Source organism: Cololabis saira, chromosome 1, assembly GCF_033807715.1.
Source record: "Cololabis saira isolate AMF1-May2022 chromosome 1, fColSai1.1, whole genome shotgun sequence".
NCBI lineage: Eukaryota > Metazoa > Chordata > Actinopteri > Beloniformes > Belonidae > Cololabis > Cololabis saira.
Window position 1 is genome coordinate 54039403 of NC_084587.1, and position 27175 is coordinate 54066577.

At 42.0% G+C, this 27175-nt stretch overlaps 1 protein-coding gene across 2 annotated transcripts; it reads right to left on the reverse strand.

The window, feature by feature from the left end:
* Nucleotides 1-2045: 2045 nt before the first annotated feature.
* On the reverse strand, nt 2046-19864 carry zgc:172076. Of its 2 annotated transcripts, none has more exons than XM_061726374.1 (10): nt 19673-19864; nt 19288-19323; nt 18110-18156; nt 15950-16148; nt 12124-12281; nt 11886-12018; nt 10810-10963; nt 10430-10553; nt 8684-8873; nt 2046-4954 (listed from the first exon to the last, which is right to left on the reverse strand). In XM_061726374.1, the coding sequence occupies exons 1-10, from the start codon at nt 19686-19688 to the stop codon at nt 4794-4796; spliced, it is 1218 nt and encodes a 405-aa protein (XP_061582358.1). In that variant the 5' UTR covers nt 19689-19864; the 3' UTR covers nt 2046-4793. The 2 variants fall into 2 exon arrangements, with proteins under 2 accessions (XP_061582358.1, XP_061582350.1); XM_061726366.1 differs by having other exon boundaries at nt 2046-4957.
* Nucleotides 19865-27175: the final 7311 nt, after the last annotated feature.

Genomic DNA, 27175 nt, shown 5'->3' on the forward strand with positions numbered 1-27175 from the left:
ATACTAAACAGGTTACTTATATATCTGTGAATATGTTAATATCATTGCCTATAGGGAGTATGGGAAACATTATAAACTTTGAGATCATTTGCATTTTCCTTTTCCAGCTAATATGAATTAAAGTAGGCAAATTATGTCTTTTAGTTTTCTTAGTTAGTTTCAATTTATTGTCCTTTAGGAAATTATTTTTGCATCTGTGGCATTTATGTCAGAATACATGGTCAAAATCGGCCGCTCGGTGGCGCAGTGGGTTAAGCAGCGGCTCATATACTGAGGCTACAGTCCTCCTCCTGCAGCGGTCGCAGGTTCGAATCCCGGCCTGCGCACCTTTGCTGCGTGTCTTCCCCGTTCTCTCTCTACCCCTTTCCAGTCTGCATCTTCAATAAAGGGCCACTAGAGCCCAAAAAAATCTTAAAAAAGAAAAAAAGAATACATGGTCAAAAACAAAAAATAACAGAACAATACAATACTACACAATTGGACATAATACAGCACAGTACAACACTATACAATAACATAACTTAACACAATGATCCTAAAGTGTTTCACACCAAACCTGATTCTGTGGATTCTGAGATTAATAATGCATCTATAGTTTATTTAGCAGAGCTATACTAGAGGGAATAATAGAAGTATAATAGAGGTCTGCAGAGGCGGCACCTGCACCTCCGTCCTGGTGGAAACAGCAGATATTCTGCATTGAGGGGATGAGATAAATCACTGCAGATTCCCCTCCTTTCCCAGTCACACAGGATTCACAGAGCCGGGACAAACTGACTCGTTGTTGGCCTACAATCTTGATAAACATGTTGACAATCTTACTGAGTTTGTTCTTATTACCTATTGACAGTGAAAAGAACCAAGCAATAAAACAAAAAGTGAGAACACTCTATGAATGAACGGTAAAAAAGAATCATAATGTGACTCTGAACTGTCGGCTCTTCTGCAGGAATATAGTCGTTGCAAACCTTTTTTTATAGAGGAAATCTGTATTAGAGTCCCATAACAGTTTCCTGTTAATCACTGTCCCTAGATATTTGTATTCATTTACAATTTCAATTGGATCACCATTGACAACGTTCTGATGTCTTCATGACATTTCTGTTACTTTAGTCAAAATATAACAAAACGTGCAGCTGCTCCACTTTCAACCATGTTAGTGGCTCTACAGGGTGGAGTTGAATCCCGTAGTTCAGTCCACAGTTCAGCCGATGCCAGGACGGAGCAGGGCGTCCTCCTGTAGGTCCGGTGGAGTCACGTTAAATCGCCCAGGCTGTCTAGATACTTCCATATCCTCGTCTGTGGTGAGTGTTAACAGCTAGTCTGTAGGTCGTCTAACAGGCAGAACTCTTGCACGTAGGTTTGATGAACCCCAGCTTAGAAAACAAAACCTTGCAAACAAGAGTAATACAGTAATGTTCTAATCAGCCTGAATTCCCCTCAAAAAGTTTCATGCTTGACTTTTGAAAGTTTTTGAATGAAGTCCCAAAAAGGAACACACATTCAGAACTTTTTTTTCAGTTTTATTCCCTTTCTTTCTTTTGTTTTATATACATATATATATATATATATATATACACACATACATAGATATGTGTGTGTGTGTGTGTGTGTGTGTGTGTGTGTGTGTGTGTGTGTGTGTGTGTGTGTCTTTGTATATATATATATATATATATATATATATATATATATATACACTCAGTGTGTGGAAAATGTGGTCACAGCATTGAGGTCATGTAGATGGAGTACAGCAGTGAGGTCATGTAGATGGAGTACAGCAGTGAGGTCATGTAGATGGAGTACAGCAGTGAGGTCATGGGTGTAGAGGGAGTACAGCAGTGAGGTCATGTAGATGGAGTACAGCAGTGGGCCCAGTACGAAGCCTTGTGGGGAACCAGAGTGAGCATTGCTGCGGAGCCGCTGTGGGTGGTTCTTGACCAAGTCTTTCATCCAGGCCCAGGGAAAAGGTGAAAGAAACAATGCAGATAAGACTCAAGAACCCACACAGATGGAAACAGGGAAGGAAATAACAAGGATGGGACCCTTATAAACACAGATAGAAATTTATTTTTTTAAAACAAACAAACAAAAGAACCAAAACCCAACCGCCAAGGACACAAGGTTCATCTCGTGTCTCTGTGTCATTACTTACATCTATTTCTTCTTTTGTGGCCCAGAAATCAGTCTCAACAAATCATTTTAGAGGATGTCTCACTTCCAAAAAGCTCGGTTCTCAGGTTCAAAGAGCCTACTATGGCCCAGTCCCAATCCCCCCCTAGTCCTACTTTTCAGTCCTACCCCTAAATTTTGTGCGTTCCCGTGAGGGTAGTGGTGTCCCAATTCCTCTTTGCATGTAGGGCTAGTGGACATAACAAGGGCTAGTGTGTATGAATCTAACCCTTCACAGTGAGGGATTTCAGATACTGACTCGCCGACTGAGGGCTAGAGAAATTTCCCAGAATGCTTTACGTCATCATTTACAGACTGAATCAAACAAAAAAACATGGCAGATATTTTCTCATTTTTAGTGAATAAAATCAATATTTTGAGTTAATTTCTGCATAAAAATGCGTTTTGATTACATTTCTAGCGAGAAATATAGATTTTACGTTCATAATATTCACTCAGTGAATGTACATAATCACTCGCTTGCTCGTTGTTGCGTTGTATCTTCAGATCTCGCCAGAATAAAGGCTGATTTATGGTTCCGTGTTACACCAACGCAGAACCTACGTAGGCTCTGCGTCGATTTAACGCGGAACCATAAATCGCCGGTGGCTCTTGTCATCCCTGAAAACATCGGAGCAAATTTCTTAACAGGCGTTATTTGGATAAACTGAGCCCAGGTTGGGGATCTTAACGGTTACTTTTACGCCTGAAAAAATATTAAAACTTAATAAAGTGGCATATTAACAGCGCTACAGCTGAAATTAAAACAGCTTTTATCTCTGGGCTTCCTGATATGGTGTGACGTATGTGCAAACGTAACTACGCAGTCACTTACGTACCCGAACGTAAACCACGCAGTGACGTAGCAAGTGGTGTCCCAATCCCTAGGGAAGATTACAAGGGCCCTACGCCTGTGGCTTCAATTTTAGGGTGAAGTGGTAGTGGGTGAGGGCTAGTGGTAGAAAGTAGGGTGAACATTGGGGTTGGCCCTAAGTCTTTGGCAACTCTTGAAGTCTCTTTGAACAAGTTGCCTTTTGGTAACAGAGTAGTGGCACAACTGACAAAGACCTTATCACTCCCCTGATAACGTCCTTTTCTAACCCCCCAGCCTACGGAGAGACGGCGGGCTGCCGGGACGGAGGTGGCTCAGTAGTGACAGAAGAAAACCTTTGCTGATGACACCTTGGTATTTGTCTAAATAAGGCATGACACATTGTAGATAAAATAGGAGTAAGTAAATACATTTCACAAACACATTTAATGCCCATCTGACATAAATAATCAAATAAATAAACAATGAAAGAACAATGGACAGATGATGTTTGTGTCTTTATCTAACATGTCAGGTGTCAGATCAGAATGAAGGCGTCATTTAGGTAATTCCCTGATGAAAGTGATCAGCACTCCTGCAGGACTTTACTCATCCGTTTTCCATTTGTTTGTATGCTGAGGTAGTCGTAGCGCTGATCAATTTGGTATCTCAGTACTTAGGTATTTTAACAGAAGACTTTTATCATGTTGAAAATTAAATCCACACAAAGGAATATTTTCTCTCTTTTAGGAAGTATAATTAAGCTCACGCCGCCCTCCATCCCTGCAATCAACAAGTCCCGCCAAAAATTAACCTTGGATTCCCATCCCAGTTGGGTCGGTTTACACCACTAGGTCACACATCCATAGTGATGAACCAACTCAGAGGTATAATGTACAAAAGCGCCAGCATTCAAAGTTCCTGTTGAAGCTTTTGCAGAAACATTATTCATTATTTTTCATCAGGGGCAGCCTCCAAAATAGCTTGTCTCCATTTAATCCATTTGTTAAAATCTCCAACTTTCCAATACAATTTTATATATATATCTGAATCAGAATCAGAATCAGAAAAAGCTTTATTGCCAAGTCAGACATAAATCAGACGAGAGAACTTGACTCCGGTTCACACCGATGGCACCATTAATACGGACGCCATTTTTAGAGGAAGGGTGACACTGGGATGGAGGGAGAAGGGGGAAAAAAAGGCATCTTCACACAGTGTATTAATACCTAGTGTCAAGGTGCAAAAAAACACCTCAGCACAGAAAAGCAACATACACACAACTTAACAACATCATAGCTTGTGGGTATGGGGGGTGGGCAAGTCGGGGAGGGGGATCCCGGCACAGTTCATCCAAGTGAGGGCCGCGGCAGCGTGGCGCCCGAACTCGACGTCCATGTCAGGGGGGCTGATAAGAGGGGAGCCAGGGAAGGCGTTGAAGATTGGGGGGGGGGGGTTATCAGTGACTGTGTGTGTGTGTGTGTGCGGTGGTGTGTGCGATGAGTCCGTCCGTGAACCTCCGCCCAGAGCTGCTCTCAGCCAAATGTCCTTGATGTTATCAGGCGGCTCGGTACAGTTCTGCAACAGGGATCCGCAGGTGTTCGTGGGAGAGGGGGAGGGTTAGTGGGGGGCAGAGTCATCTTGTTTACATTCCACCAGAAAGATTGTGACCAAGAGCGATCGGCCTAAGACCACTCTTTCAAGGGCAGATTATAGAATATATATAGTCTGCTAGTGTGTGGGTGTTATTCATTTTCCTTCAGATCCAGCGGAACATCTGGTTACTTTGAGAGACACAGACCGATCATCAGTCCTACTTCTGTGTGGGAACCAGTTCCTCCATCTCTCTGCCGGCCTCCAGCCTCTTTTCCATGGTGATCAGCAGTTTGACTCCGTCCACCACCAGCTGAGTTAGTTCCACCTCACTCAGGCCAAAGGTCGTAGCGTTGCTCACACGGTACAGAGCTGGGGAGTCTGCTGGGGAAAGGTTTGTAAACAAAGCTGTCATTCTGAGAAGAATGAAATCTGAACAACTGCTCCGCTGTCCTTGAGGTCATGTTGAACTGGCACCGTTACTATGGAACCAACTTCAAATCTGGGTTAAGGAGGCTGACACCACCTTTAAAACTAAACTTAAAACCTTTCTGTTTAGTAAACCTCTAGCTGGTGTTGGTAAATCTCTAGGTAGTGTAAACTCTAGTGTGTTAGAGTCAGTAGTCATAGTTGCAACTATAGAACAAGACTGTAATAGTTAAGTCTCAAACATAGCTTCGCGGTAGATATCCTGCTATAGGCTTATGCTGCAGGGGGGACCGACATGATCCACTGGGCGGTGCCTCTCACCCTTCTTCTCCTCTCCCTTTATGTTCCTCTCTTCTCCATTTCCATTTTTATTTATTATAAATATCTCATAGCTATCATTTTTGTCCATCGTTCCTGTAGTTTCTTGTGCCGGCCCCCCTTTTTTCTCTTTTGTGCATGTTTGCAGGCCGGAGCCTCGGGAGCTGCGTTCTGGCCTGCGGTCCCGCCCCCCCCCCCCCCCCCCCAATCCCCGGTCATCCTGTTGCTGCTTCCGCCTGCCTGACTGTTTTAGCTCCGTACACAGTAGTCTCAGCAGCCGGCCGCCCTTTCAGAGTTTGGTTCTATCAGATATTTCTTCCTGTTAAAGTGAAGTTTTCCTTTCCACAGTCGCCTAGTGCTTGCTCAGGAGGGAAGATTGTATCGAATAAATGTTTTGATGCAATCTGTTGGTTTCCTTCATGAGGCAATAATTAGGGCCCTAGCACTACAGTGCGAAGGCCCTATTGTATCTGTAGGAATTGTTTTTTTTCTCGTTTTTCTTCCGACGAAATTAGGGCCTTTTTTCCCCCTAAACGTGCCCCAAAAGTCACCAAATTTTGCACACAAGCCAGGCCTGGCAAAAAATGTTATATTTAATGGTTTGCATTAATGGTCGTGGCAAAATGGCTTAACAGCGCCCCCTAAAAAACTTTGTGCCTCAAGCCCCACAATACGTTTTGACGTACATGCACAAAAATCGGTACACACCTGTATCATGTCGCAACTTAAAGAAAGGTCTCTTGGCGTCATGGCCGAAACCCAACAGGAAGTCGGCCATTTTGAATTAATCGTGTAATTTTGGCGCAATTTATGCAATTTCTTTGGCCGTTAATACAGCCCGAACCGTAACGTGCACCTAGGTGTGTTATACATCAAAATGTGCGTCTCGATCCTGCAACGACACGCATTACTTTGCTCAGTCAAAAGTGTAACCGTGGCGACGCCCCCTTTTCATCTGATTGGTTGATATTTGATAGTTCCTACTTTCTGCCATAACTTTTGAATGGTCTGACATAAAGACTCCTGGGGGGTGTCATCTGACTCGGTTTTGAGTCCTTGACCATAATTGGTGCAAATTAGCCCCGCCCCTTCTTCTGATTGGTCGATATTTGATTGTTCCTATTTTCTGCCATATTTTTTGAATGGTTTGACATAAAGAGTCATGGGTGGCGTCATCGGACTTAGTTTTGAGTCCTTGACCTTTATTGGTGAAAATTGCACACGCGAGGGCCCGTTCATCGCTGCTTGCAGCTTTAATTATTATTGTTATTAGGGCCCGAGCACCTTCAGTGCGAAGGCCCTATTGTATCTGTAGGAATTTTTTTTTTTCTTTTTCTTTTTCTTCTGACAAAAGGAAGGCCTTTTTGCCCCCCTAAACGTGCCCAAAAAGTCAGCAAATTTTGCATGCAAGTCAGGCCTGGCGAAAAATTTGATATTTAATGGTTTACATTAATGGGCGTGGCAAAATGGCTCAACAGCGCCCCCCGGAAAACTTTGTGACTCAAGCCCCACGATACGGTTTGACGTACATGCACGAAAATCGGTACACACCTGTATCAGTACACAATTTAAAGAAAAGTCTCTTGGCGCCATGGCCGAAACCGAACAGGAAGTCAGCCATTTTGAATTAATCGTGTCACTTTGGCGCAATTTATACCATTCCTTCGGCAGTTAATACGGCCCGAACCGTAACGTGCACCCAGGTGTGTTATACATCAAAATGTGCGTCTCCATCCTGCGACTACACGCATTACTTTTCTCTTTCAAAAGCGTTACCGTGGCAACGCTAGACGCCAAAAAGCGCGCCCACCCTTCATCTGATTGGTTCAGACCGAAAAAACTTTGCGCCTCAAGCCCCATAATACGGTTTGACGTACATGAACGAAAATCGGTACACACCTGTATCATGTCGCAACTTAAAGAAAAGTCTCTTGGCGCCATGGCCGAAACCGAACAGGAAGTCGGCCATTTTGAACATTCTGAATTAATCACGTAATTTTGGAGCAATATATGCCAATCCTTTGAGAATTAATACGGCCCGAACCGTAACGTGCACCCAGGTGTGTTATACATCATAATGTGCGTCTCTATCCTGCGACTAGGTGCATTACTTTTCTCTTTCAAAAGTGTTACCGTGGCGACGCTAGACGCCAAAAAGCGCGCCCCCCTTCAACTGATTGGTCCATATTTGATAGTTCCCCAAAAGTCACCATATTTTGCATGCAAGTCAGGCCTAGCGATAAATTTGATATTTCATGGTTTGTATTAATGGGCGTGGCAAAATGGCTCAACAGTGCCCCCCGGAAAACTTTGTGCCTCAAGCCCCACAATACGGTTTGACGTACATGCACGAAAATCGGTACACACCTGTATCCATACACAACTTAAAGAAAAGTCTCTTGGCGCCATGGCCGAAACCGAACAGGAAGTCGGCCATTTTGAATTAACTGTGTAATTTTGGCGCAATTTATGCCATTCCTTCGGCAATTAATACGGCCCGAACCGTAACGTGCACCCAGGTGTGTTATACATCGAAATGTGCCTCTTCATCTTGCGACTACGTGCATTACTTTTCTCTTTCAAAAGTGTTACCGTGGCGACGCTAGACGCCAAAAAGCGTGCCCCCTTCATCTGATTGGTCCATATTTGATAGTTCACCAAAAGTCACCAAATTTTGCATGCAAGCCAGGCCTGGCGATACATTTGATATTTCATGGTTTGCATTAATGGGCGTGGCCTAACGGCTCAACAGCGCCCCCTAGAATACTTTTATCTGCCATAACTTTTGAAAGGTTTGACATAAAGAGTCGTGGGTGGTGTCATGGGACTCGGTATTGAGTCCTTGACCATGATTGGTGAAAATTAGCCCCGCCCCTTCTTCTGATTGGTTGTCCCGATTTTCTGCTATAACTTTTGAATGGTTTGACATAGAGAGTCGTGGGTGGTGTCATCAGATTCTGTATGGAGTCCTTCACCTTCATTGGCCTGAATTAGCCCCGCCCCTTCTTCTGATTGGTTGTCCCTTTTTTCTGCTATATCTTTTGAATGGTTTGACATAGGAAGTCGTGGGTGGTGTCATTTCTGATATGCTTATGGGGGGCGGTGGCCGTGAGTGCGAGGGCCCGTTCATCGCTGCTTGCAGCTTTAATTTTGTTTGTTTTGTAATAATTTGACTATTTAATGAGTTGAACTGTGTTGATGCAGAACCTTAAGATTAAATTTGTCAGGATTACGTGCTATATAAACAAAGAATAGAAAATTTAATGTAAGAACAGGAGAAAATCTGTTTGTAACAACACATGATAATGTAGATACTGTGAAGCCCATCTGAGTCATGGGAAGTTAAGGATTATTCCTGGATACCTGTTTTGTTCATGCAAATCCTCAGCCGCTTTAGGACGTCCCGCAGACGCTTGTTCTGAGGAAGGTGTTGGAGTTTGAGGTAGACATTGATCCTTAGACCTGTCCCAACGTCAGCGGGGGAACTCGTCACCCATCCTAGCTGCTGCTTGCAGATGAAAGGGTGCCTGAGCGCTTTATAGCGCTGCTCCAGCTGGATACACGCAAGCAAAGGAAGCAACGGGTCAGAAAGTTGTGGAACATTTTACCTCTGCACATCAGACTGTCACAGTTTCACAGTGTAGGATAGGTTTTTTTTACTGTTTAACCCTAATCAGCCAGAGATCCACTCATTCCCTTCACCTGTGCTTCCCCACCCAGCTCCACACCTGGTTTCCCTCATCAGCAGTTCCCCTTATATACCGGCCCATTTCCACCTTCTAGTTTGCCAGATTGACGTGTGTTTTTGCCTCGCTTTCCAGCCTTCATATCCTGTTCTGTTTCTGCCTGCCTGCCTGCCTGCCTGCCTGTCTTTGACCCTGCCTGATTCTTGGTTTATGGATTTTTGCCTGCCCGTTTTGGTTTTGTTTGCCTGATCTGCCTGACTACCCGGTTTGACCCCTGCCTGCCTTTTGACAAAGATTAAAGCCTCTTGGACTCTGACCTGCCTGGTGTTGTGCATTTGGGTTCTCTGTCCTGTCTGAGCCGTGACACTGACAGGCCTCCTCACTGTCTGCTTTTAAAACTGACCTCAAAACCCATTTTTACTCATTGTCTTTTAACCCAGTATGAGACCTCGCTCTGTTTTTAGTGGTTTTATGTAATTTTATTTGTTTATTTAATTGTTTTTATTGTCTTTTGCTGTTGATTGTTTGTCCTCTTATGTACAGCACTTTGTTTCAGCTGTGGTTGTTTTAAAGCGCTTTATAAATTGAGTTGAGTTGAGAAAGAGAAGATCCTGAGAAGCAGTTATACCTGGTTTCCAGATTGGAACCTGCAGATGTTTCCCTGCTTGAGCAGCCCTAACACATCTTTATCAGGCCTTGGCAGGCCTTGTGAGTTTCAGTCGGTTATTAGAAGCACCACATTGAGCAAAAGAAGTCCTGAGGACCACAACTCAGGAACACTGTCTCAGCTTTGTACTATTCCTTTTTTTTTTTTTTGCAATCCTACAGCTATGTTTGCAAATGTCAGAATACAAATTATGTATTGTGATTTATGAGAGTGATGCCAACCTCTCAAATAACTTACAGGGGCAAGAAATGTAACCTACAACAGCCATATCAGAAAATAACTGGACTGTATGAGAAATGCAAAAGAAAGCTGAAAAATAGAGATTCACAATAAGATTTTTTTTAACATTTCAATTCAGACCATACAATACATACGATATTTCATGTTTTTGTGCCTCGTTTTACGTGTTAGAATATATTAATTTTTGCGTTTTAGGGCAGCAATTATAATAATACTAATAAAAACAAATAAAGATGCAGTTTAGGGCTATGGGGTGAATGAAGTAATTGGATATCGACTCATTTATCCTTAATAGCTGATACATCCCCATGGGAACTGTGTGTTTAAACATGGATTCAGTGATAGATCACACGTCGTCAATGTATCAGAACCCTTAAAAAACAAGTGTTCTTATCCTTGGATTTAATAAAACATATAGCAAATTTATTATGTATTAAAGAAAAACTAAAGCACAATGACACATGACTGAGGAAATCTTTGTCATTTTAATCTCTGAGAAGCTGAGCCTTCACTGACCTTCTGCAGGTTGATGCAGATGCATTTAAAAGCTTCTGCCACGTTTGCATCTTCCTGTATCGACACCAGCCTGAGGTGGTCGTCCATGTTGACCCAAACCACCAAGCTGCCGTCTTTACTCCACCTGCAAGATGAATATCCTGCATTACGTTTCTGATTTTTTTTATGGCTCTAAAACATTTTGGGTTGGCGACCCCTGGTCTAATCTATACTAAACTTCCATTTTAATGTGAGACGGCTATTGTTTCTCACATTAATGTACTTATGGATAAAGTTGTGCTTCTCTTGGAGGATTTGACATGTAAATAAAGGAGGGTCAGGGTGAAACCATGTGATCAAGTCTTTTCTAGCCTTGCAGCTCCTAGAAAAGGCCAACGCACCAGACTGCTCGGGCGTCGGGCCAGTCCCGGGCCACGCCGCTGCGGAGCTGCAGGGAGGACGGAGGCTTCAGGTCCAGCTGTGTCTGCTGGTCCTGGGTCAGATCCTCCAGTAGGAGCAGGCGTCCTGGCAGCTCGTCCTCCAGGCCCTGCAGAGCTGAGACACGCAGAGACGGGGGTCAGCTCGGTGTAGTTCCTGCATGTCTGCAGCAGGTATTAATGTCCACAGTCAGTGTTTAGTTCAGACAGGCATGAGGTGGAGCTGGATCAGTAGATCACCTCATGTGTTAAACATATAGTTGGTGAAGCTTCTCCGTCATCCAGGTCATGCTGATGTCCAAACATCCCTCTTCTTCGAGCCAATTGGACTGTAGAATTGCTTCTTTTTGCTGAAGACGTTTCACTTCTCACCCGAGTAGCTTCATCAGCTCTGACTGCTGGTGGGGAATACAGGTTATGTTGCTGACTTCTTTAGGTGGATTTCTTAGAAACTCACTTCTTCATGACCCCGTAGCTGGCTGACGACCCCAAACTGGTTGTGTTGCTGTCTGATGATGGAGGTCGTCGGTGGCTCGTTGTTCAGGTGCGGCTTGTGTGAATGTTGCATAAGCTTCCTGGGTAGGGAGGCCGAGACCGGGTTGTAGGTCTCTGTTCAGAGAGGGTCTGTCCATTTTGACATAGTCAACCGCATATAACAACCTGTATTCCCCACCAGCAGTCGGAGCTGATGAAGCTACTCGGAGGAGAAGTCTTCAGAAAAAGAAGCCATTCTACAGTCCACTTGGCTCGAAGAAGACGGGTGTTTGGACAACTGTACAGAACTATTCTGTACGACATACAGATGTACATACTTTTAAACATACCACTTTGAGAATTAAACATGTTTTCAAACAACTGGCAGTATTTGAAGATTGAATTAAAAGGCTGGCTGTCAAAGAGAGGGCAGTGATGAAGTTTGTCTGGCGTTTGTATGTAGAAGAAATGCAATGTACATCAACTCTTTGAATCTGGAAAGCAATCTGTTCTGTTTAGGCAGCTGAGATTGGATCCATCCACAATGAAAAGTGTTTGGTCAGCACCTTTCCTGGCCAGTGAGAGGAGCTGTCTGCGCTCTCCTCGGCTGCAGTGTGTGGGGAAGCAGAAGTCTTCAATGCCTCGAACAGCACTGACCTCACAGCGTACGGCATACGCCCTGTCAAAGTCATCGCCCCCCTGTGAAAACACGTGCACACGTGTCCGTGAGAAGCAGTGCTTCCAGTCATTTTCTGCATTGTGTAGCTGTAGATTATCGTTTCCATCAGTGATGTGAGCTGCTACCTTTAAGTTGTCGTAGTTGAAGTCGCTCTCTGGCGTCTGGCTGCTGATCTTGTGTTCGTGATAGGCCTCGATGACCCGATCAAAGAAGTCGCAGAACAGGATGTAGGACTGAGCATCGCCGGCCACACACCCCACCGACACGGGATCAGAGCAGTCACCTGCACACACAAGCACCCCTCACATCTGCTCTGATAACTCCTGCATTACACACATCACACAACTCCTGCATGTGGATTCATTTGGTTACCTATTTAACTTATTATTTAACTTATTTTCAGGGCTTTTTTTCCTTCTGCTAATACTAATAAATGTACCATCTCCCGTGTGTACATCTCTTCAAATGTAGATTTGGAGGACGGTCTTCTGCTATCAGGCACCACTACTATGGAACCAACTTCCAATCTGGGTTAAGGAGGCTGACACCACCTCCACCTTTAAAACCAAACTTAAAACCTTTCTGTTTAGTAAACCTCTAGTTAGTGCTAGTTAGTGTTAGTAAACCTCTAGTTAGTGTTAATAAACCTCTAGTTAGTGTTAATAAACATCTAGTTAGTGTTAATAAACATCTAGTTAGTGTTAGTAAACATCTAGTTAGTGTTAGTAAACCTCTAGTTAATGTTAGTAAACCTCTAGTTAGTGTTAGTAAACCTCTAGTTAGTGTTAGTAAACCTCTAGTTAATGTTAGTAAACCTCTAGTTAATGTTAGTAAACCTCTAGTTAATGTTAGTAAACCTCTAGTTAGTGTTAGTAAACCTCTAGTTAGTGTTAGTAAACCTCTAGTTAGTATTAGTAAACCTCTAGTTAGTGTTAGTAAACCTCTAGTTAGTGTTAATAAACATCTAGTTAGTGTTAATAAACATCTAGTTAGTGTTTAGTAAACCTCTAGTTAGTGTTTAGTAAACCTATAGTTAGTGTTTAGTAAACCTCTAGTTAGTGTCAGTAAACCTCTAGTTAGTGTTAGTAAACCTCTAGTTAGTGTTAATAAACCTCTAGTTAGTGTTAATAAACCTCTAGTTAGTGTTCAGTTCTCCTCTTCCCTTCTTCTCTTCTCCTCTTCCATTTTCTATCAATTATAAGTATCTCATAGCCATCATTGTTGTCCATCGTTCTTGTAGTTTATTGTGCTGGTCTGCCCCCTCCCCTCCTTTTTTCTCTTCTTGCATGTTTGCAGGCCGGAGCTTCAGGAGCTGCATGGTGACCTGCAGTCCCACCCTCTGATCATCCCACTGCTGCTTCCACCTCTCTGTGTGGATGTCTGCTGTGTGCTTGCTGACGTCCTGGCTTTCCCCCTCTCCTTTCTCTGCTCTTCATTCTCTCTGTCTGATCTCTCTTTTCCTGCTCTGTCCAGCTGGTCTCCAGCAGGAGGGTCCCCCCTTATGATCCAGGTTCTGGTCCAGGTTTCTTCCCTCCTAAAGGGGAGTTTTTCTTGCCACTGTTTGGCTTAAGGTTTTTCTCCCACTAGGGGAGGTTTTTACCTGCCACTGTTTATGTAATAATTGCTTGGGGGTTTATGTTCTGGGTATCGGGAAAGATCCTAGAGACAACTTCTGTTAATGAATAATTATAAAAGAGTTAGTAAAGTCACAACATTCAACTTTTTCTTTCTCTGAGTCTGAAGCAGTCGTTCTGAGTGAGGTTCAGTAGAGAAACATATCAGTCCAGGTACTTTCCCTTCATCAGGTTAAATACTAACATATCAAGTAATGTGAATACTGTATACTTTGTTTTAGCATGGAGTTAAAAATGGCTCTGAAGTGAGTGTATAGTTTTTCTTTTGACACAAAAAAGCAACTTGTCTAAAGGCATTCCTGAGCAGCGTACCAGTGACTGTGGAGAGATGCAAACTGATACTGGCAGAAGGAATAAACACAGGAGAATAATGTATAATACTTAAATAAATGCTCACAGAGTTGTAGCTGGCTATAAAAGAGGGGGACTGAATGAAAATACTCTTCAGCGGGATGTATGTGAACTGGAAAGACATCTGAGGAGATGTACACACAGGAGATGGTGCAGGCACAAACAAAACCAAACCACGGCTGAAGACGTTGCTCAGTAAAAGTACTTATTCATGAGCACAGTAAGATTAGTAGACATAAAGGTAAAGGTGTGTCTGAATCCAGTCAGGTCTGCTCTGGATTATCCAACAAACCCAGATCATTTCTTTCTGGTGTACTCTTCTCAAAGAAGTATCAGATGTAATCAGTACAAGACTGTCACGTTTTTAAAGAAAAAAAAATAGTCTGTGAGTGAGACAGTCTACAATAAAGTCAAAATTTGTCAACCCCTAGTCCAGTCACAGGACATTTTAGGAATACAATTAGATCTGAAACATCTGGACACGAGCTCGTTTTAGCTGTCGAGGAGCAGAATGTGTTCCTCAGTTACAGACCAGCAGCTTTAAATGTCGGGGTGTTTACAGTCAAACCTGAAGGAACGTGCAGGTTTAACAGCGCTTTAATGAGCAGAATGAGCTCTTTTTCCAGATCCCTCATGTATTAGGACAAATTTACTCTGTATCAGCAAATTTCAGGCAGTGACTGAGGTCAAGAACATGTGGCCAACAATGAACAGATTATTTCCTTCAAGGTGCTTTTAATGACCCCGACTGTGGTTGTTTGTGGTCCTATTTCAAGTTCCATCTTCAGTGAATGAAATGCAGCTTGGTTAGGCTGACATCAGGTCATTGACTCGGCCGTCACATGCAGAATCTCTCACTCCTTTACCCTCAGAAAGTCTCAGGCTGCGTTTCGACTCATTGTCCATCAGTGCTGAGAAGCATCGCCCATGTTGGGTTTGCTGTGTTTGGCTGTTAGCTAACAGTACAACCCATACCATCAGAACCGAGGTCCTTGAGGACGTGTAGTTCTAAACCGAAAAACATGAGCATTCTAGTCTTCTTCATCCTTTTTGTTCTTCTGATTCAGATTATCATCTGTTTAAGGACTGTTTTGGGTATTTGAACATGATTTTATCAAAGTCTCGTCTCATCTTTTTAATTCGGAGGTTTATCCAAGGTTTACAGCTTGTGGGGACTAAAAGCAACTTCTTCTGAATGCAAACTCCATACTTGGAGTTATTGTTACACTAATCAATCAAAGTATTTCATTGAAGTAAAATGGAGAAAAATGTGAGATGACCCCATATAGTCTATGAAAGGGCTGTCATTCCTAAACCCTTCCTTAAATATGCATGTGTTTACATTCAAATTCAAGTTTAAAGTCTCATGTCCAATATAAAACTACATCCTGATAATGTTTTGGCAAACAGCTTAAATAAAAAGCTCAATGTCAAAATATTTTCTCATCTTTTAATCCATGTAGTCAAATAATGCAGCAACATGTTTGAGTTAAAGCAAATTCAATATTGAAACGATCTCTGATCAATTGAACTTAAAGGAACCTTTCTGAATTGCTGCTCAGTGGGTCCCCCTACAGGCCTGGAGTTAAATCACTTCTATGACACGGTCGAGAGTTTTACTCTCATTCTTTCTTGCATTCTGTCTCACTTTCTCTAATATTGATAATAGTTTGAGTCTCTTAGTCTTCTGCAATGATGTCCAAACACCTCCAGCTCTGGGAGCTACAGTAGTTTCCTCTTTACTGAGGTGTAAGTGCTGTGAAGCAATGAACCTGTCGCAGGAGACCATCCAGTTGGAGGTGGAGTTACTGTGGGTAGATCACGCTTTAAAAAAATGATCAAACATTCCTTAACAAAGGAAAATAAAACTGATAAAGATTAAAATAAAAACACTAACATGTCTCCCATTTGAATTTGAGTGTAACTCTTAGACAACCAGCATCCTCTCACTGAACTGTGATGTCACCTGGTTCCTCGATGCCGGGACGGAGCACGTCATCAAAGATGACTCCACTCTCGGTGCAGCGGTTGAACTGTCTCTGGTACATGGCCAGCGTGAGAATCCGTCCCATCCAGGTGGAGTTCCTGGCCAGGTTAGGAAACTCCTCCTCTGGGGAACCTCTCTTCAGGTTGAACTGGGACATGGGGTCGGGAGGAGCCAGGCTCTGAACACACAGGGAGGAGTCACGCAGGAGACAGCAAAGAAACTCTCTTTATTCCACTATCTTTGGCTCTTTGTGAAAACACAGAACCGTTATCGATATCTTTAGCCTTTTTAATGACACCATTTATTCAAAACACAACTATAACATGTTCACTTGCTTGCAAACACAGAACAGAAAAGGGTTTATTTTGACACTGATACCAGAGTAACATTGTAGGATCTGGGATTAGATCAGGGGTTCTTAACCTTTCTGACCTTGGGGCCCAATTTTTTCAGTACAGAGTGGCCCGGGGTCCATTAAATATTAACACTGTATAGCAGGGGTATTCAACTAAAACTTTAAGAGGTCCATTTAGAGAAAATGTACTCAAGCGAAGGTCCAGAACATCATAATATATACTGTATATATATATATATATATATATATATATATATATATATATATATATATATATATATATATATATATATATATACCGGAATATATATATATATATATTCAAGTAGCCTCATAGTTGTTTCAACATCTGCATCTGACTGTTATATAAAAAAAGTACATATTTGCCATTTAACTTGAATTACTTGAATTTTTTTCTCTTAAAAATAAAATACATTTTATTTTATTTTTCAAATGCTATCTTATTTTATTTCTCTACCAGCAGTTTGAATTTCCCCTTTTCTTTGTTAATTGTCTCAACACATTTTTTATAATAAATGAATATAAACATTGGTGAGCCTGGAACGATATTTAGTTTTAATTATGTTCATTGTGGAGAAAGCTGCTTCACAGCTGTATGTGGACCAAAATATGGGCAGGATGTTTTAAGATTATCAGTTTATTTTCTGTGACTTCAGTTCAGACTTGAGTGGATATGTTTGATGAAAAACTTTGTGTTTTGTTTCAGTGGCGTTTCACTTTCGCACTTTGAACGCCTCGGCCTCTGAACGTATGAGACACTGGTTTTGTCCCAGAACCAGGATGAATCTGTCCATTCCGGGTTGAGTTTTCCTTTCCACCTGTTACGCTTCTCATCTCTGTATACACTCAAGCTAATTACCATATTTTTACCATACGGGCGCCTGTGGAAAGACGCACCCTCAGTTTTGTGTCATTTCTGTAAACACACACAGCGCGCCGTGTGGAAAGGCCCCATCAACACACACGGAGCGCCGCCTTACAACAACACACACACCAGCATACAAGTGTGCATATTTAAAAATAGAGCGGGAACAAAACTTAGTTTGATTGTACTTTATTTAAGATATTACATTAATCAGTTGTCAGAGGACTCAGCGCGTCAGGTTTCATCCGAGCCTGATCAGCTCAGACGGGCAGGAGCCCGCAGCTCTCTGGCTGCGGAGCAGTCGAGTCTTTCCGATGCTTTTGAGAAAGCCCGAACAACAGTCCAGCCCAGCAGACACGTCAGCCCACGCATCTACATGTACAATCCTTCAGCAGTAACGACGGAGCCCGCAAGCCCGAGAGGCACCGACCTCCCTGGCCGCGGGGACGCGTCAGGATAAATGATCACGCCGCGCTCGCTCGCTCTGGGCGCAGACCCAAGTAATCGATCCCTGATCCTGGCGGATCTAAACCTACTCTGTGCAAAATGAAGAATTTACTCTGTAACTACACTCCATTTCTCTTACTATTACACGTACAGCTAGCTGAGTGTCTTCTCCTCATTTGGTCGGGAGTTGCTATGCAGTCCCGCGGCCCTCGCGGCCCACATGTGCAAAACTGATTTTTTTTTGGCGGCCCACTAGATGGCGCTCGCGGCCCAAGTGTGGGCCGCGGCCCTATGGTTAAGAATCACTGGATTAGATCACATGTCAGCACTGACAGCTGAAGAGCTGAGCGTCTAGTTAGTTAGTTAGTTCAAACGTCATATTCTCTACTTTATGGATATACTTTATACTTTATGGATGAAGCTGCTAGATGATGAAAACGATGATGTTTACCTCCAAAAGGGGCTTGTACCTCATCTCCTTAGGATACGATTTTGGAGCTGCATCAAAATAACATTAAATGGCATAAAAACATGTACAGTGGACATACAGTATACAGGTAGATACAAATACTTCTGCTCATATCAAACCCCAAATCACAAAAATATGGATAATAAAGAGAAGGAGCAAATATATACCTTTACTGTGACAGTTTGCAGTTTGTTTCATGTTTTGTCCTATTCATTTGATTTGTTAATATAGGTCCATTTTGCATTGGGTCTACAACACGTTACAAAGAAGCATTTCCCAACAGTAAAACACCAAAGGAAAAAAAATAATGATGATTTGATGCAGTAGAAGAGCTGAACCCATGAAAGACCGAGCAAGTGCATGAGAAAATCATTGAAATGTAAAACAAGGATCTTCCTCAAAGAAAGGTTGGAAGAAATCTTGTATATTTCTCCTTCTACAGTGCAAAATATCATCAAATCAGACAAGGAATAATATAATAAAGGGCCATGATCCCCTGCTCCTCAGAGGGCTCTCAATCAAGAACGTTCATTCATCAACAGAGGATAAAACCACACTGGGGAGGAACTACTGTTAGAAACCTTTGCTAAAATATGGAACTAGATTCACAAATGGCATTCATAAATGTACTGTAAACATCATGGTTAACCATGTCCAGAGGCAGTGATCAACTCCTCCGTGTCCAGGGGGACCTGAGATGACCACCAACAGATATCAAGTGATCCAAGACAAAAAAGACTAATTGTGTTGAATAGAATTGTGTTGAGAATGTTTACTCTGTTGCCCACTTTAAGATGTGTTTTCACAAATATCTGGAAAATATTAATACCAGAACCTCCCCATCTCCTGGTATCCTTCATCACAGAGAGCCTTTTAAGTGTTTAGAGAAGGAATAACATGATTCCAAACTGGGAAACTTGAGATATGTTCAATCCAATTACATTTTATTTATAAAGCATCTATTACAACAGAGGTTGTCTCTATGTGGTTTCCAGACCCAGAACAATACCGCCGAGAAACTATTACATCAACAATGGCAGGTAAAAACTCCCCCAAATGTTGCAGGCTTGAATGGAATAATGGGTTTATATTAAAGAATAATGTAAAATCTGGTGAGAAAAAGTAAGAAATAAAGTGTAAAAGAAAAAGGTGAGACTCACGACTTTCTTGACTTTTCCATATTGTTCCAGCTTTTTCTGATTTGGAGAAACACATAATAGAAATGTTTACACAGATGTTAGTGATGGGATTTTGTTCATGTCCTCTTACTCTTCCCCATTCATGTGGATTACACACTCCAGATACATGCTTACGTTTCTGATATAAAACATGAACACACGGGAATGTGACGTTAAATTAATTGGAGTTGATGTCTCTATAAAGTCTGAGAAAAAGAGCCATGAATGTTTTTGCGTTCATGGCAGTAATGTACATCTACCCCATCTGGGCCGAACAAATGTATAATCCCTGAGACATCGGTGGCAAAAAGTTGTGTTCTTCAGTAAAAAACACAGACACTTGCAATTTAAACAATGAGAGACTCACGTTTGACCTTCCACATGTCGTCAGCTTGATTTCGGACGTCTCAGGGCCGTCAGCACAACAAAAGATCTAAGAATAGTTGTGTTTTGTCCTGTTATTAAGGCTCATGCTGCAGCCCGCTGGAGTCCAGTTACAGTCCAAACAATGTCAACCTTTTTATAACCGTACAGCGCACAGCCCTGCGTCTATGTTTGCTCTCCTGTAAACGTCTTTGTGTGAGGGACAGTCAGCCCGAGCGGCCACCCATCGCTGGAGAATGCATGACATCATACGTTTGTCCCTCAGTGAGGACCTGCAGCCCTGCAGGTCTGATGTCACATTCCTCAGCTCCACACACAAGTGGACACTGAGACCTGTAATCTACGCCTATTTCACTAAATAGATGTCATTCCAGAGTCCAGGTCTTTCTTTTTTAACAATGCTGAAATCATAGATTTATTCTCTTAATAGTTTGTTCTTTTGGCATCTACAAACATAAGTGGAAGTTTATTTGTGTAGCACATTTCAGCAACAAGGCAATTCAACATGCTTTACTATGTAGGACCAAAACTGACAACATTAAAAATAAAAGCAAAAATATATACAGGACTGTCTCAGAAATTTAGAATATTGTGATTTTCTGTAATGCAATTAAAAAAACAAAAATGTCATACATGAAGAGTATGACATTTTAATTTTTTTAATTGCATTACAGAAAATAAAAAGCTTTATCACACTATTCTAATTTTCTGAGACAGTCCTGTATATTTTGTTGTTCCTTTTCCTTATACATGCATTCCTTGCTTTTACTTTCCCTTATGCATGTCTGCCTTATTATGTAAATGAGGTGCAGCTCCTCTACTATTGCTCAATAAACAGGAAGGTACAGGATCCTTCCCGTTTCAGAATAGTTTAAATAATTCACTCAAAGGCAGCTGTAAACATGTGAGTTTTTAACCTTGATTTAAAAGAACTGAGGGTTTCAGCGTTCTTGCAGCTTTATGGAAGTTTGTTCCAGATCTGTGGATCATAGAAGCTGAATGCTGCTTCTCTATAATGTTCAGTTCTGGTTCTGGGGACACAGAGCAGACCTGAACCAGAAGACCTGAGAGGTCTGGATGGTTGCCATGGCAACAAGTCCCCGATGTATTTTGGTCCTAAACCATTCAGTGATTTATACATAGACACAGTAATCAATTTGACTGGAGATAAACACGTGGATGGGTTTTTCAAGGTCCTGCTGAGACATTAGTCCATGACTTCACCAGATTCATCAGTGGTTTGGAGCTGTAGCTGAAGCTGTTTGCTGACTCTTAAATGCTTAGTTCAGCTGGAGGAAATTGTGGCACATCCTCATTTGCTTTATGCATTTACTCAGCGCTTGTATGGGCTCATTGTCACCTGGTGACGTTGTCTGAACAGCTGTACAGTTTTGGTGACAGATGCTGCTCTGACAGACCATTCTTGCGTTTTCTTTGAGAGTTTTATTAACGTCAACAGAAGCTTCCAGGCAGAGATCATCAAGAAACGATACATAGATGAAAATACTTGTTAAATGTTTATTCAGATCTACTCATCCTCACCCCTCCTCCACTCACCTTAAATGTATGAGCTTGTGGACAAATTCAGTGGTAAAAAATATTATTGATACTGTTGGAGAGAAAAACACTCAGTGATCTGAAGAAAGAAGCTGAGACTTAACTTATTTCTTGCAGCAAGGGTAGCACACTAGCTGTAAACTACAACCTGTCTGCACCCAGCAGAGTTTATTTATAGGCACAGAAAGTGGGTGTAGGATTACAGTTTGTACAATCAAGAACTAACAAGAATATTTGTCTTATTTCTAGTTAAAATGTCTCATTTTTAGTCAAAAAAAATCTCATTACACTTAAAACAAGACTCATCACTGAAAAAAAAACACAATTTCCACCTGTTTCAAGTAGATTTTCACTTAAAATAAGTAGAAAATTCTGCCAGTGGAACAATATTTTTTTGCTTGTAATAAGAAGATAAATCTTGTCCCACTGGCAGATTTTTCTACTTATTTCAAGTGAAAATTTACTTGAAACAGGTGAAAATTGTCAAATAAGTTATTTTTCTGGTAATGACTTTTGTTTTAAGTGTAATGAGATTTTTCTGACTAAAAATGAGACTTTTTTTTTTATCAAAGTCTTTTTATTAGTTTTTTATCATTAAAACAGGACTGTACAGTCAAACAGAAAAGAGAAACAAAAACAAGAAAAATAACCCCCAAAAACCAGACAAAAAAAAAAAGAAATTAAATAACATATTGCCAGATAACCATCAGACACAGGGCCAACATAAATGAAAATGAATAAAGACTCCTACATTATATTATCAGGATCCATACCCTCCACAAAGTTCAGGAAAGGCTGCCAGATCCTATAAAATGTCTCAGTGGATCCCCGAACAGTTTACCTGATCTTTTCCAGTTTGAGATGAGCCATGACTTCCCTTATCCAGTGATTAGATGATGGTGGAGCAGAGTCCTTCAAAAAAAAAAAAGAGACATTTTAACAAGAAATAAGACAAATATTCCTGATAAGATTTTGAGTTTTTGCAGTGTGTGGACCACAGCATCATTCAGTGTCATATTACAAGCACATAGTTGATTAATAAATGGTTATACAAAAGAACTTTAAAATTGGTCATATAATAGATGGTTCACATGACAGTAAAATGAAGTGCTCCTAGATGCAGGATATGTGCCACCTCTGTTTCCACTGAGAGAAACCATAACACAATTTCTTCCTTTCATGTATCTTTCCTCTGTGCCTAAAAACAGACGTCATTAAGCCACTTTTAAAAAAGAACAGTCCAGACGGATTACTAATGAACAGCTATAGGCCCGTGTCAAACCTCCCCTTTCTTTGTAAAATCATAGTTAAAACAGTTTTTCAACAGCTGTACAACCTCCTAACACTAAATGACTGTTTTCATGTTTCCCAGTCAGCTACATCACAGCACTGAGACAACTCTGGTAAAGGTCCTTAATGACCTCCACTCCAATACGGATAGTGGCAACATTTTGGTCTTGGTCTTACTGGATCTCAGTGCTGCATTCAACACGGTCGACCAGAACATCTTGATAGAGCGGTTGAAGAGCTGGGTGGGACTTTCTGGGACAGCACTTGCCTGGTTGGAGTTCTACCTGAAAGATAGGAGCTACTTTGTCTCTTTAGGTGACTACAAATCGGAGCCAACAAAATCCATGTGGAGCTCCCATGGTTCCATTCTGGGGCCTCTGTTGTTTAACATGTTTATGTTCACACGCACTCAAATTATGAAAAAAAACCCTGACATGTTACCATAGATACGCAGATGACACGCAAACCTGTACAACCATCTTGTCAGGAGACTATAACCCAATTCAGACACTGATGCATTGATCAAATTGAAGAGTGAAAGTGCCAGCATTTTTATTCAGTTAAATGAAGATAAAACAGAAATAATAGTGTTTGGAGCCGAGGAAGACAGATTCAAAGCAAATCTCTGATCTCCTGGTCCATTATGAACCAACCAGAACCCCCATGTCATCAGGGTACTACCTACTTACTGTACCCTGTGTGGGGCAGTGTTCAGCTGTTATGCTCCTCACCTGCAGAACAAACCCCCAGCATGCCTGGGAGCTGCTGAAACTCTCAATTGCTCTAAGTCTAGGTTGAACTTTTTTTTTTTTATTTACTCCTGCATTTCAGAAATGCACCATAATGCACTCCAACCTTTATTTCTTGCATCTAATTTGTTTAATTCTTTTTAACTTATGTCTGTCTGTCTTTAGTTTCTGCTTTTAAACTTTTAACTAAAAAGTAACTTTTAATGCATTTGAAAAAATCGTTTTAGTAAAGTACTTTGAATTGTCTAGTGAAATCTGGGATACAAATAAACTTGGCTTGCCTAATGTAAAGTTGTGTGTCATCTGCACAGCTATGGTAATTTACCTTGTTGTTTATTATTATCTGAGCTAGTGGAAAAATGTAACAGAACAGACCAATTTAGTAAGGATAATATTAATCAGAAAGGAGGTAACTTTAGCAGACCACTTTACTCAAAATACTTAAATGCAGGTTTAAGTAAATACTTGCAGTAAATCAAAAACACAGGCCGCTGGGGGGCACAGTGGTTAAAGCAAGCAGCCCATGTACTGACGCTACAGTCCTCTTGCAGCGGTTGCAGGTTCGAGTCCTGGCTTGCGGCCTTTTGCTGCATGTCGTCCCCAATCTTTCTCTCTACACCTTGAATAAAGGCCACTACAGCCACTAAATCTTAAAAAAAAACACACACACACATGCACTGATCTTTAGGCAGCTACACTCCTATTAGCAAGCCATGCTTGAGGCTTTTACTGTATGTCCATCCAAGAGGTGGCAAAAACGTCCCATGTTATAACAAAAATTAAGAAAGAAGTAACTGACTAATATTACACAGATCTACCACAGGGAGTCTAAATTTTTGACGTACTGAACATCCTGGCTTTTCTGTCTTGACAGTCCACTTTCTATTTGTTCCTTTCCAACGTGTCGATTCTTATATAAAGTTACCTAAAGTAGTTCCTGTTCTTTAAGTAAGATTCTGTCGAATACTGTGCCAGAAGGTCCGACCCAATTCTCCAGTTGCTCTAGTAATATACCATGATCAGCTGTGTTAAATGCTGCACTGAAAACAGACTGAAAGATGTCAAAGCGGCTGGTCAGAGTTAAGAACGTATTTAACTGTAAAAACACAGCTTTTTCAATAACCTTACTGATGAACGGAAGATTTGAGATTTGTAATTCTGCAATTTGTCTCAATTGTTCTTTTTCATCAGTGGTTTAATGACTGCTGTCTTCAAGGTCTGGGGAGAAACGCCTGAACAAAGGGGTAAGTTTACTATTTGTGAAATTTGGGGAAATTGTGAGGAAAATAAGAAAACATTTTTTTTTTTAAGTTTATTGTGCTTGGATTACAATTATTCAATACAATCATAAACTTAAAATATATATGCAAAAATGCTCCTTTTAACAGAAAGTAACTCATGTTCAGCTGAGTAGCCATGTTTTATGGTGATTTTCTTTGTAACCAGTAGGTGGCAGTAGAAGCCTTGGTGTGGAAACCATTTGATTATTTGAAATACTTCACTGTGATTCTTCCCTCAATAAGATTTGATGCCTTGTCCGGAGCGAGGCAAACTTTGTCAAGTAACAAATTGTTGTGGAAAAATCTATTAAATGCTCTTCGTGTTCTTTCCAACTAGGTGAATATTTGGACTGAAACTGAGTGTCTAAATTACCAAGATTAAGACTTGAGAGATGAGCCAGATTTCAGTAGATTTAATTAAACAGTTGCATGCAAAAGGGTCAGAACACACAGGCGTCTCAATGCACAATGACAAAGAAGCAAAGGTAACAAACGTAAGAATGATGATTCATCCTTACGTTTCTGATATACATAACATTGTCAATGTTAGTATATCGCAAATCGATGTTAATCTTTTTTTGGACAGACTATGTTTCTGTACACTTAACCGGCCATGGCTAAATTTCTGTCGCTCTCAGCATTTTTTGTTTAATCAAGTGGCCAAGGCTAAATTTTCCATCACACTTTTTTTTTCTTTTTCAACGAATCACTTACTACACCACAGAGGGAAATGGTGCTGCCATTAATGAAGTTTAAAAAAAAAATGCCTACAGGACACGAGGCTATAAAATACAGCACCGTTTACCTCCGTGGCCACTAGAATAGCCAAACATCGGACCCCAGAAATCACAGAGGTCTGTAAAAGACTTAATGCCTATCTACACTCTCTATGGGTAAAACCCTTGTTTAAGGGAAAAAAACCCAGAACTCATTAATCTACAAAAATATAAGCATTGACTGCTCTCATAATCATGAAACATACACACAGAATCACACAGCAGAACAAAAGGGGCAGGAGGGGCAGGAACAGCAGGAGCAGGGGCAGGAGGGGTAGTAGGGGCAGGAGGGGCAGGAGGGGCAGGAGGGGTAGGGACAGGGGCAAGAGCAGGGGCAGGGGTAGGAGCAGGAGGGGCAGCAGGGGCTGTAGGGGCAGGGGTAGGAGGGGCAGAAGGGGCAGGGGGATGGGGCAGCAGGGGTAGGGGCAAGAGCAGGGGCAGGGATAGGAGCAGGAGGGGCAGCAGGGGCAGGGGCAGCAGGGGCAGGAGGGGCAGGGCCAGGAGGGGCAGGGGCAGGAGGGGCAGAAGGGGCAGGGGGGTTGGGGCAGCAGGGGTAGGGGCAGGAGGGGCAGCAGGGGCAGGGGCAGGGGCAGCAGGGGAAGCAGGGGCAGCAGGGGAAGCAGGGGCAGAAGGGGCAGGAGGGGTAAGGGCAGCAGGGGTAATCTATGTTAGTGTCAGTCTTTATTCAGACCAAAACAATGCTCAGCACCTCCAGCATCACCAGGAATCCTTAGGAAATGTGGTAATCCCCTGTTGCAGCGTTACTGAAGTAAGTTTCCAATTAGTTCCAAAAGTTTAAGGCTTCAATTTGCTATTTTCAGGGATTTCTGTATCCGGGGGTTCCGGAACCTTCTTCCAGGGTCGCGTGGATCCAGGATGTTCACTCAGCAATATTCACAGCAGGAAAGGTTACACGAAGCACCTGGAAAGGACCATTCCACCTCCCAGATCTCCAGTGTTTCTGACAAGGATCTTTTACCAGGACAATCCCCCAGCTGGATAGATGAGCTGCTTTCCCCTGTGAAGGGATCTGAGACTGGTAAAGACTATGGTAAAACTGAATTCTCATAGAGTTCAGCTGATGAAAGGATACCGGAATGAATAGGATATACCAGATGAAAGGATACCGTGTCCAGGGACGTCCATGCCTGACAGAGGAGGGCTGTCAAAAACAATCTCAAAAGGGTTAATTATCACACTAATAATTTGTGAAGATCAAAATAGTTGTTAATCGCTGTGCATTTCCTGCAGGACCTGGATCAGTACCGTTAGTGTGGGTCTGACACCTTTGTCAGGCCTTTCTACAACTACTCAGGTGATCTTCTAAAAGGTCCACTAAAAGGTGATGTTAGCATGGGTCGACCCAGAAGCATTCATGCAGAGTTAGAAGAGTTAGTTACTTATGGCACTTTTCCACTAGTACCGTATTTTTGCGACCATTCGGCGCGCCGTGTGGAAAAGCGCACCTTCAGTTTTGTGTGTCATTTCTGTATTTAAAACACACACACTGCGCATCGACCGAAAAGGTGCAGTCTACACACACGGAGCGCCGCCTTAAAACAACACACACATGCGCCGCAGAACACACACACAAGCACACAAGTGTGTATATTTAAAAATAGAACAGGAGCAAAACTTAGTTTGATTGTATTTTATTTCAGTTTTTACATTAATCAAACCCATCAAAGACCTCATCCTCTGTTTCTGCATTAAAGAGCTCGGCTAAATCAGCTGTGCCAGTCCGAATTTCCTCGCTGTCAGAGTCACTTTCCGTGCCGTGCGGCGCCTCGGAAATGCCGGCTTTTGTGAAAGCTCGCAAAATAGTCCCAGCTGA

What these genes read in the sequence shown, in the direction of transcription:
- zgc:172076 (XM_061726366.1), bottom strand. An exon ending in GGTACAAGCCCCTTTTGGAG is followed by an intron (nt 16,149 to 18,109) that starts GTAAACATCATC and finishes CTGTGTGTTCAG; the next exon opens with AGCCTGGCTCCTCCCGACCC. An exon ending in CCCGACGCCCGAGCAGTCTG is followed by an intron (nt 10,554 to 10,809) that starts GTGCGTTGGCCT and finishes TTCATCTTGCAG; the next exon opens with GTGGAGTAAAGACGGCAGCT.